Here is an 11,853-nt window from a genome sequence, read left to right as displayed (position 1 = left end):
ATCAGTTAAAGTTTAGAATGCAATCAAACTGGAATTAAAACTAAGGGCAAAACAGACATTACACAAATTTGCGCCACAAAATGGATTTTATTCTATATGTGTGACACCAAGCTGTCCGGACGACCTGTTTTGCCCAAAGTTACAAGTTTGATGATACCTACAGACCGTTCGAAAGTTAAGTTACCAAAGCAAGCCTCTAGTAAGAAACTGAAGACCAAATTAACCATTCCTAGTGAATAACCTAAATTTGCATAGGTGGAAATCAAGCTCCAGCCAACGGGAAGAAATACATGTAGCTGACTGCAAAGCTAGGGTACGGCCGACGACCATGCTTAATCATCAGATCCAGGTGGAGGGGCAGTGGAGCACAGAGTAACCATGCAAACATTTTGCAGATGTCCAGCTCGAGTTCTTGGGTGTCCCGTAGAATAATCGCTCAAGTGGCGACCAGAAAATCCAGGCATAGTTTCTGTACAAAAGTGGGCATCATCTTTCATGTTAGGCAGTGGTGTGATACAGAGGCATGATTCGTGATTCGTTGAATTCCCACTTGAGTCAAAAATAAAGGTAGCCGCTTGTACAATCGCATGACTCTGATTTTCTAGATCTTGTGAACACTGTATCCAGCTTCTTCAGTATTCAAGCTGTCGTTCCAGCTCTCAAACTCCGACCCACCAAATCGAACTTGTTTAATGCCCAGATGACTGCAGAGAATGAAACAAACCTTGATAAGATTGTGTTTTTTTTTTTGCTTCATACATGAATACATTAATAAGCACTCAATACGTTTGAAATAGATGCAACTGAGTAGTGACATTCTGGCAGCAGAACCCTCAAACTGAACCATAAGAAAAAAGAGAATCCTGGATGGATTTTCTCTGCGATTTAAACCACTCTTTCCTAAAATAGTACTACTACTACTACTACCTCAAAAGGCTTATATTTTGGAATGGAGGTAATATTATTAATGCCATGATTGTTACTAAAAATATTTGTCACTTATGATGTGCCTGACTAAATTAATATTATACCATATGAAGACAAACAAGAATTTGGACACCTGCTGCTCTTAGTCAGACAAAATCATCAATTGCTGGTGTTGTAAGATGCACCACTGCAATTCAGCATGGTACTCACATAGATTGCTTGCAGGCAGTGCACTACACAATAATCGAAGAACAGAATGAAGAAAAGAATAACAATTAACCTGATTAAACTTTGCCGCACAAGTGAACATTTTAACTACTTATGGAACTAAAAGTAAGCATTTCAGAAGTTATGGAACTAACAGAACTTCCAGTTACATGTGTTTTCTGGAGAGAGAAAAATGAAAATGGAACCATGGCTAAACACTTCCATCCCAAGCAGGAACTGCAATTCCTCACTTTAAAAGAAAATAAAAAACAATTTGTCGTAGCAGACGATTGTAAATGTTTAGTGTAAGAACATGCACTGACAATAAGGACCCTACACAGGTGACTATCAGAAAACTATGGCCTTCTGTTCCTGTTCAATTTGTTCAACTGATGCCAAACCATATGATTCCAAATAATATTTCTCTTTTTTACAAGGCATGCAAAAATAAAAGAGCGGAGGGAATAGACAAAAATGTAAAGTATATCTACGTGTCCATCATCCTAGACCCTAATGACCAGATCCTGATGAATTGAGTTTACACTAGTAGCAACAACTTGAGCGTTCAGATTCTTACTCTGAATTTATGGTGGTTAAGGAGTTAAGAAGGATATCCAGAAGCAATGGATCTTGAATACCAATGTCCACCCTGTGGAGATCAACATCAAAGCATAGAGTCATGGCTGATGCCAATGTAAATGCAACTTGCAAATCGCAAAAAAATGTAATTACAACTTGAAGAAGTGTAAGATGTGCAATACTTTCTCCGTGTAAGGTGTATGTTGACCGAAAGAACAAGATATTTCCCACTCAAGCACCCGTAGACGCGTGTATGGTACAGTATTCCAGTAGATGTTACGTAAAGGTTTAATAGCATAGAAATAGTTACTACTTGAACACCCTATAATTCAGATGCCTATCTTAAATGCTACAACAGTGATTAATTTTACAGTCAAAATGCTGCGGCAGGCTTAGCACCACCAAATTTGTTACATGCCACATTAACTTGTCTCCGCAAATAAACCCAGATTGATTAGTCTTTAGTTTGTGACCAACTTGCTTGCATATTCTTGCTTACACAAATAAACAGCTGATAATATCATTCATAAAACAGATAGTACAAATCATGAAACAGGACTGTGAAACAATACCCTTGTTCAATCAACTACCCTATCATAACTTGTATGTCAACACGAAAAGATTACAATAAAAGTTTGTAAAAAGGGCTAGAGAAAGAGTACACACCAGACACGTGCTAGATTATCTTGAATCTCAAGATCGCCAATGTTGTAAAAGGATGTCGGAGTAGCGTTTGCTGCTTCAAGAGCATCATAAGTTGGTCTTTTACACTCTAGATCCAACTGTGATAACTGTAAAGGAAAATATATTTTACAGACCCATACTGAAAGTAACAAAGCTCAATCAAAGAACTGAAGTTGCCACAATATGCAAGATAAGAGCAGAGTTTAGTTGCTATCTTCTGTTTGCGTATGCTATTTCGGCACACACCATATGAGAGTGAAGGTGAACACTAGAAATGAATCTACGGGCGAGGCACGCCGCACGCAAGGTACTTCGCCAGTTTCAAAACGACACATGTCTTATAATTAGCTAATGCAAGGATTATGGGTTTACGACTACACTTGAAAGATGTAAAGAAGGAAACAAAGGATTTTCTTTTCATAAGCTTTGAAAGGTTTGCTGTACATCCGGTACAATAAGTTTACCTGCATATTCATAGAATTGCACCCACCAAGGCGTCCAACTATATGCCACGACCGCAGAGTCTGCAAGCATAATAAGAGGGAAAATTGCATCGTCATGTGAATATATTATTATCCGCTACATAATAATTCTTGTAAGCATCATTAGTACTTCATTTTGCAGGAAAAAGGGGAGAACAACTTACATCACAAATTAATTTCACATCTTTTGGCAATAGAGCATTGTAGAACTCGAACCATATGAAAGAATTAGAGAAATCAAACCTGGCAGAGGCAAGAAACACAAGTTAATTACACGAGTAGAACACCTCCAAAAGACTGAATTATCAATTATTACTGGCCAATAGCTTGATACATCTCGTACAGACGGTGCATGTATGGGAGCGTGCAAGGTGGAATTACTTGTTGAAGACGACCTTCATGGGATTGGCGGAGCCGGTCTTGGCCTGCACGATCTTGTGTCGCTTCTTCTTTATCCTCTCCTCCATCTACCCGGCCAAAGAAGCACCAAGTGAATAACATTAGAAGGACAAGACATAGAAGAAGGGGGAGAAGGAGAAAGGAAACAAGTGCTCACGCGTGACTGGGCCTTCTTGGGGTCGTCGAAGTAGTCCCCCATAATGTCTCCGATCTCGGGGTCACGGTCGTGGTCATCCTGTTGGCCGTACTGCCCCCGCCTCGGGAGCCCCTCCTCCTGGAGCTCCTTCCACTCCTGCTCCTCCTCTTCTGCTGCCGTCGCGTGTACAGTTTCCCCAGCCCTCCGGCGGGCGACGAGGCGGGTGGAGCGCCTGAGGCCAGGGGGCAGGCGTGTGGCCGGGGTTGCTGTCGCGGTTGGGGTTGGGAGCGGTGGTGCGGAGGCGGTGAGGTAGCCGCCGAGGAGGGCGGGGAGCATCCCGGTGTGGCCGGGTTTGGCTCCTTGCTGCTGATACCGTTGCGGTAACTGAGGAAATTGAGAGGCGCGCGCCTCCAGCCTCTCTAGGCCCGCTGCGCCGCCGGGACGAATGTGCGGGGCGCCGGAGGTTGAGCACTGAACACCGGGGGAGTGTACCAGTGGAGTGGATGAGGAACGGAGAAGACAGAGCGCAGTAGGGGCTGCTGCGCCGGCCCAGGGCCTAGGCCCTAGGGAAGCCCACCATGGCGTCTCCTTTACAATTGGTTCACAGCCCAAGCAAATCCGTTACTGTATCTGGGCTCCGTGTACCGCACCACGTGATCCGACGTCACCGCGCGGCCGGTTCGTCACGTATCTCAATTCTCACATCCCGACCCCGACGTACCCGTCACATCCGACCCCTCCCTCCATCTCTCGCCCGCGCAGGCGCAGCAGCAGCAGCAGCAGCCATGGATCTGCTTCCGCCGGCGTCGGAGGCGCCGGCCGGTGGCGGCGCGGTGGCAGGGCGGGGGCTGCGGCGCGGGGTCGGCTTCCGGTCGCTCAAGCTGGTGAACGTGGCCATGGAGGAGGCCCTCCCCGCCGAGCCCGTCGGCGTCGCCTACGGCCGCCTCCCCAACGGCCTCACCTACTACGTCCGCTCCAACCCCAAGCCCCGCATGCGCGCGGCCCTCTCCCTCGCCGTCAAGGTCGGGTCAGTACTCACTCCCTCTCCTTAAGCTGCTCCGCCTCGTTCCCTTCGCTCCCTAGCTCTGTTTTCTGCTGTTTGATTTGGGGCGTGTTTCTACTATGTGCTTGATGGGTTGGCAAACTCAGGTCGGTGGTGGAAGAGGAGGACGAGCGCGGGGTGGCGCACATCGTCGAGCACCTCGCCTTCAGCGCCACGTCGCGCTACACCAACCACGACATCGTCAAGTTCCTCGAGAGCATCGGGGCCGAGTTCGGCGCCTGCCAGAACGCGCTCACCTCATCCGACGAAACCATCTACGAACTGCTCGTGCCTGTCGACAAGCCCGGCCTGCTCTCCCAGGCCATCTCCGTGCTCGCCGAGTTCAGCTCCGAGGTGAGAATGGCCTTCTATTGTTGCCTATTGCCTTTTATTAGTAGCAGGTAGCTTGAAAATCAGATACTGATGCTCGTAAATGGTGCCGAGAAGATTCGGATTTCGGCCGAGGACCTGGATAAAGAAAGAGGCGCTGTGCTGGAGGAGTACAGGGGTGGGCGCAATGCCACTGGGCGGATGCAGGACTCCCACTGGACATTGTTGTTTCAGGGTTCCAAGGTAATTACTCTCTGTCCTGGCATATACGAAAATATGATCACCTTATTCCATCATATCCATGTGCTGCACAGTAGAGCCGTTTCATCAACTTATTCCTAATGTGATCCGATGGTGTTGCATTTGGAGCTGCAGTTATATTTAAAAGACATGGCCTGTTAATGTCCTTTGGTTCAGTATGCAGAACGCTTGCCGATAGGTTTGGAGAAGGTGATACGGACTGTTACGCATGAGACGGTTAGGCAGTTTTACCATAAGTGGTACAATCTAAGCAACATGGCTGTCTTTGCTGTGGGAGACTTCCCAGATACACAGGTCTGTCATGAAGCACACTTCTATAAAATCGTCAATTTATCCATATATTTACCCTACTTTTGCGTGTAATAATTCTTGACTTAATGCAGGCTGTCGTTGAGTTGATAAAGGAACATTTTGGCCAGAAAGCCCCAGCTCCTTGCCCTCCACCAGTTATACCGGACTTTCCAGTTCCATCACATATTGAACCTCGGTTTTCATGCTTTGTCGAATCCGAAGCTGCAGGGGTCAGTACTATAGTCTTGATTTATTTTGCAAGCGAATGTGAGTGTTTCTAATAACACACATTTATCTGTTTTGTTGTACCAAAATCAGTCAGCCGTTGTTATTAGCTGCAAGATGCCTGCTGGTGAAATCAAAACAGTGAAGGATTACAGAGATTCATTGGCAGAATCCATGTTTCATTGTGCTCTGAATCAGAGGCTCTTCAAACTATCTCGTAGAAGGGATCCTCCATACTTCTCTTGCTCTTCAGCCGCAGATGCTCTTGTCCGTCCAGTGAAGGCATATATTATGACATCCAGTTGCCGCGAAAGCGGCACCGTGGAGGCTCTTGAGTCTATGTTACTTGAGGTACTTTTATAGAACATTTTCTCTGTGTGAAGATAAGTAGATCGATTTCTTGCTATGACACCATCAATCAACTGAGTAGATATAACAGAATATCAAGGCAAGTTCCTGTGAGCCAGTTACAGGAAAAAAAAATACCACCATTACTTGATTTATATGAATGTATGCTCCTTGCAAGGCCAATCATTGGCACACCAAAAATAATTTATTAACATAGAGAATTACATTTAGTTCCCAATCTTGAGATGGAAAAAATTGACTTCAAAGTGATCTCTTCAACAATATGTTTTCTTAAGGTTGCTAGGGCACGGCTTCATGGGTTTTCTGAACGTGAGATATCCATTGTGCGCTCTTTAATGATGTCGGAGATTGAGTCTGCATATTTGGAGCGTGATCAAATGCAGTCCACCAACTTGCGGGATGAGTTTCTGCAGGTTCTCACAATTCTATCTCTTAACACTACTCCAGTTTATGTTTGTAGAATTTATTTTGTTGCATGCTAGGCATCCTATTTTTTTAACTAGGTTCAGCCAAATGTCATGTGCTCTATGAATTTAGTCTTCAGATCTTAATGTAGTTCTTAATATCTTTGCTCCTGTATTTTTCCGTTTAGTATATCAATTGAGTCAATTAATGTCCATCATCCACAATTTTCTAAGCATACATATGCCATCTGCATTGTTCATTGCAGCATTTTCTTCGTGAGGAGCCTGTTGTCGGGATTGAATATGAAGCACAGTTGCAAAAGACTCTTCTTCCTTGTAAGTACAATTGCCTGCTACCTTAGTGTAAGAGCTCATGCATACAATTCTTCATATGTCATTTTAGTTTGCTTTAAAATAATCCGTTTCTTCGCAATTTAGATTAGCATATTTATATTATCTATGAGAGTTGTGACCATGGTTTTTAATTGCCAATACCTCTTTGTTTACTTTCAACCAGACATTTCTTCTGCGGAAGTGGTTAAGTTTGCAGAAAACTTTTCAACAATCAGTAGCTGTGTTATCAAGATTGTTGAGCCCCGAGCTCATGCTTCTTTAGAGGATCTGAAAGCGGTTGTATTGAAAGTTAACACTCTGGAAGAAAACAAGACTATTCCTCCCTGGGATGAAGAGCAGATCCCTGAAGAAATTGTTAGCCAAAGTCCAGAGCCAGGGTATTACTTCACAATCATTTCCTTGTTAATGGAGTTGACATTTTGCTTAGGATAAACCATCTTTTTTAATGGACTATTTGAAATAATTTTGGTTATAGTTTTCTGCCCGTATGAGCATTTTTGTACTTTGCACATTCTTACTGTCCACAAAAATTCACAGAAATATCCTTGATAAAGTGGAGCACCCAGGCATAGGTGCTACTGAGATGGTACTATCTAATGGGATGCGGGTTTGCTATAAGTGCACCGACTTTCTTGATGATCAGGTTAGTAGTATCCTGGAGCTAATACCTTTGGCCACATCCAGGCCTTTCTACCATAATTTTGTTGATGGAAGTCCTTAATATGCACATATCTGAACTTTTTGTTAACCTTTTCTCCATCAGTTCCCCCCCTCCTTTTGAAGAAAACATTACTTTCCAAATTTACCATAAATATTTGCATACCTCTTCATATCAGTTTTTTTCCCAAGTTTGCTAGGTTAGACCACATACAAGATACTCGTAGATTGAATAGAGATGGGGTCTAACATCTACGTATTATAGGATTATTATGAGGAATACAAGGATAAATTTCTGTCCTGGGATGTTTTGAGGTGGTGTTGTCTTGCCAGTAGAGACAGTATGACACTTAGTATGTTCGCTGTTTCATGTTTTGATACATAATAGATGATATTAATGCCATGTCATATATAGAAGGTCTATAAGTAATTAGTCAGCATTCAGTATACCTTTGGAGAAAATAAGTAGATGAATTATTGTCAATTACCAGGCAAGCGCATGAACTCCAGAGGCGTGATGCATATATTTTTAGAATGGTACTGCAGTAGAAACAAAGTAAGAAAGTAGTGACATTTGTTTTTCAATCTCAATCCAATCGTTGTGCCTTAATTAAAGTAAACTGCATCTGGATTGCCACTTTAACTCTTCGGTGTGTATCTTGTTGCATATTGTTATGAACCAACTGTGGATTCCAAAGTTAATTAATTGATCGTGTTAATTGGAAGTTTCAACCACAGATTGTTTAGAGAGAATTCTTTATTTGGCCCTGTCTGAAGTTTGCCTTCCTTTTTTTGGCCCTGGCAAATTTTTTCTTCCTTTCATGACCCATAAAGTTTGGTTGGTTCCTTATTTGGCCCTCTAGTACAATTTAAGCACTAAGAAGACCATTTTTCCCCTGCAACAATATGTGACAAAATTGCACTAAAAAAGCTGTGATATACTAGTTGGTTTGTTAAAAAAAAGTAACCCCCACTGTGGCTGGCACCAACGCACCATTTTGCCCCTGCTGCAATTTATTCCGGAAAATCTCAAATTTATTCCAGAAATTACTTCAATTTTTTTTGTATTTCCACAACTTCAAATTTTTTGATATTAAATAGGCACAAACATACAGACAATCCGCAGGCACGCCAGAAATTTTAGCCTAAAATACATTGTATTTGGAAAGATACAAAAAAGACAAATTTCTGACAGACTATACGTACGTACACTATACGCCTATATAATGTCAGATTTTTGTTTTTTTCACAGCCTAAAATAAAACGTGTTTGTGCCCGAAACATTGCACGTACATCCCAATCATATACATGTATTTCTGGAATAAATTTTAGATTTTTGTGAAACTCAAAAATTTGCTAACATATTACGGCAGGGGCAAAATGGTCATCTTAGTGCTTAAATTGTACTAGAGGGCCAAATAAGAAACCAACCAAACTTTGTGGGTCATGAAAGGAAGAAAATATTTACCAGGGCCAAAAAAGGAAGGCAAATTTCAGCCAAGGCCAAATAAGGAATTCTCTCGATTGTTTATGTACAGTTATCATTTACCTTTGGTTACTTTGTGACAAGAGCATCTTTTTGTTTGTATGTTGAACTATTTGAAGGTTGTTTTTACTGGATTTGCGTATGGTGGTTTGTCTGAATTATCTGAAGATGAATATACTTCATGCTCAATGGGCTCGACAATAGCAGGAGAAATTGGTATTTTTGGATACAGACCTTCTGTCTTGATGGACATGCTTGCTGGCAAGAGAGCTGAAGTTGGTACAAAAGTTGGGGCGTACATGAGATCATTTTCTGGCGATTGTTCACCTTCAGATCTTGAGACTGGTTTGCAGGTTAGTTATACATAGCGACCATATCATTTGTAACTGTGAAAAGTGGACCTGTGCTTATGCTTGACTGCCTTCTGAAATATAGCTTGTCTACCAACTATTTACAACAAAGGTGGAGCCAAGGGACGAAGAAGTAAAAATAGTGATGCAAATGGCAGAGGAAGCTATCTATGCTCAGGAAAGAGATCCTTACACTGCATATGCAAATCGTGCAAGGGAAATAAATTACGGGAACTCATACTTCTTTAAGGTACACCTTAACAGACTGGATATTGATAAAATGATAAGTTCCCAATGCTTTCTTATTATTGCTTAAAATTTACTAGAGATTCATTATGCAGCCAATAAGAATAAGTGATCTGAAGAAAGTGAATCCAATCAGAGCATGCGAATATTTCAACAATTGTTTCAAGGATCCATCAGCTTTTACTGTTGTAGTAGTTGGAAACATCGACCCAGCCATCTCAATTCCACTGATTTTGCAGTACCTGGTATGTTTGTTCCTCTCTTTGACTGTTACAAAGCAAAGAACGATGCCTTGTAATGCTGGTGGACCGTTGTTTTGCAGGGTGGGATACCTAAGGTAGGGGATACAGTTGAGCGACTTAGTCGTGAGGATCTAAAGGGATTGCCCTTCAAGTTTCCTGAAACCATAATTAGGTTTGCTGATGTTCTTTTCTTGCAATAATCAACTTTTTCACGGATGCAGGGTGTTGCAACCACCCAGTTTCTTTCCTTTTCTAAATCTGCCTTCTAAACACTAGTAATCTTACCCTGAAGTGTGTTCATTTCTTGCAGAGAGGTTGTCCGCAGCCCTATGGTTGAAGCTCAGTGCTTTGTCCAACTAGGATTTCCGGTGGTTTTGAAGAGCACAATGATGGTACGCATACCTTGAAATAATATACGAGTAGTAATTATAATAGTTTGTTGCAAAAGCTAAACATGTATTCTGCTACACGTGAAGACGGAGGATATTCACTACGTGGGATTTCTGAGTAAACTTCTCGAAACAAAAATCATGCAAGTACTTCGCTTCAAATATGGGCAGGTAAAATATCCTGGGCACCCAAACATAATCTGGATTTGATAAGTCGTTTCAACTTGGTGTTTAGTGAATATATTATTCTTGTTTCGCAGGTCTACTCAGTTAATGTAGGTGTCTTCTTAGGCGGCAACAAACCATCCAGAAGCGGAGATGTTCGTGGAGACATAAGCGTGAATTTCTCATGTGATCCGGACATGCCATCTAAACTGGTACGATTTATTGACTTCCTGGTTAAGGTTATAAGCAGCTTCAGTTTTGACACACCCACAATTTCTTCAGGCTGAATTTGTTCTGGAAGAGATATCATATCTACAGACAGAAGGCCCTTCTGAAGAAGATGTATCAGCTATCCTAGAAATTGAACAAAGAGCGCATGAAAATGGATTGCAGGTTTTAGTCCATTTTCATTATTCAATTAGTGGTGGTATAGTTTGGCACTTGAATATTTACGGATGATCATATTATTTTGACATATTGTAGGAAAATTACTATTGGTTGGATAGAATTCTGCGGAGCTACCAATCAAGAATTTATTCTGGAGATGTTGGATCCACCTTCAAGGTAGTGTCTTATGTCATCGAATTCTTCTTTCTCCTTTTGTTTGTTGGCTTGCAGACCATATTATCATCAGAGGCATATATGCTTTTTTGATGTATCACGTCTTCCTTTTTTTCCAGTCTAAAAGTGTTGCGTACTTGACCATTTTCCCCTCTCTGCAGGTCCAAAATGAGGGACGTCTAAAAGTTAGAGAGGCTTTAAAACCAGAGTCGATGCAAATGGCCTTGCAAAGGGTCATATCTTTCCCTTGTAAAAAACAGTACACCGTAGTAATTCTTATGCCAAAGCCATCTCGCTGGAATTCGTTGATATCGGTTGTGAGTTGGGGTTCTGGTGGATTTAGCAGAGATGCCAAGGTTAGATATTCAGTGCCATTGTTTCAGGTAAACTCTTCACCTAGTGACCATGTCAGTATTTGAAAATTCATCTACCTGTGCAGATTTTGGCTGGCATGGCCGCCACACTGGTCTTAGCAGCCAGTTTATGGAGATACTCACGAGGCGCACTGAGATCGTAGCGCACGGCACATTCCAGCATGTTTAGTTAAGATCCAGTTGGTAGAAGGATTTTGTTACCATACCACCTGACCATCAACCAACCTGTTGGCGGGTGCGGTGATTCTTGGTCGTCATGGAAGAAGATATACAGCAATTGGTAGAATAGATTCGTTCCTCGCGTGTAAGTTTGTAACATCATTTATATTGCCGCATGCGTGCCTGTAACAGCCGCCCACAAAGTTGATTCTCCAGATTGAAATTAGGCACGCAAGGTAGACTGCGGACACCAGATATCCAGTTTTGTCAGCGAGATCTTTTGCATTTGTTTCTTTTATACCCAGGATGACGTCAGGACTAATAGATGTACTCTACCATTCTTATGTCTGACTCCTCATTTTGCACTTTTGTCTCGTGACTTGGTACCCGATTACTGGCTTGAATAGGAATAAATGTGGATTGCACATTTTTGCTCCATCTGTTGACAGCCCTAGTAGTTTGTACAGAACGATCATATGCGTAAGTCGAATATGGAATGCGGATTTATTTTTTGATGAGAAAGCCTCATTGCGA

General features: G+C 42.2%; 2 protein-coding genes across 2 annotated transcripts; one reads left to right on the top strand and one right to left on the bottom strand.

Moving 5' to 3' along the window:
• Positions 1-58: 58 nt before the first annotated feature.
• LOC124661284 lies at positions 59-3,865 on the bottom strand. The gene is made up of 7 exons (XM_047199150.1): positions 3,436-3,865; positions 3,261-3,346; positions 3,044-3,122; positions 2,862-2,921; positions 2,380-2,504; positions 1,712-1,783; positions 59-704 (listed from the first exon to the last, which is right to left on the bottom strand). The coding sequence occupies exons 1-7, from the start codon at positions 3,748-3,750 to the stop codon at positions 602-604; spliced, it is 840 nt and encodes a 279-aa protein (XP_047055106.1). The 5' UTR covers positions 3,751-3,865; the 3' UTR covers positions 59-601.
• Positions 3,866-4,198: 333 nt separating this feature from the next.
• LOC124660516 (zinc protease PQQL-like) lies at positions 4,199-11,750 on the top strand. The gene is made up of 21 exons (XM_047198335.1): positions 4,199-4,441; positions 4,564-4,810; positions 4,904-5,029; positions 5,204-5,341; positions 5,431-5,568; positions 5,657-5,914; positions 6,208-6,345; positions 6,603-6,672; positions 6,854-7,067; positions 7,228-7,333; positions 8,953-9,186; positions 9,269-9,433; positions 9,525-9,674; positions 9,752-9,843; positions 9,982-10,063; positions 10,148-10,231; positions 10,321-10,437; positions 10,508-10,618; positions 10,709-10,789; positions 10,948-11,142; positions 11,226-11,750. The coding sequence occupies exons 1-21, from the start codon at positions 4,200-4,202 to the stop codon at positions 11,301-11,303; spliced, it is 3,066 nt and encodes a 1,021-aa protein (XP_047054291.1). The 5' UTR covers position 4,199; the 3' UTR covers positions 11,304-11,750.
• Positions 11,751-11,853: the final 103 nt, after the last annotated feature.

Source organism: Lolium rigidum, chromosome 6, assembly GCF_022539505.1.
Source record: "Lolium rigidum isolate FL_2022 chromosome 6, APGP_CSIRO_Lrig_0.1, whole genome shotgun sequence".
Classification (NCBI taxonomy): Eukaryota; Viridiplantae; Streptophyta; class Magnoliopsida; order Poales; family Poaceae; genus Lolium; species Lolium rigidum.
The sequence above is the reverse complement of the archived record's forward strand: the minus strand, read 5'-3'. Positions and strand labels throughout refer to the sequence as shown.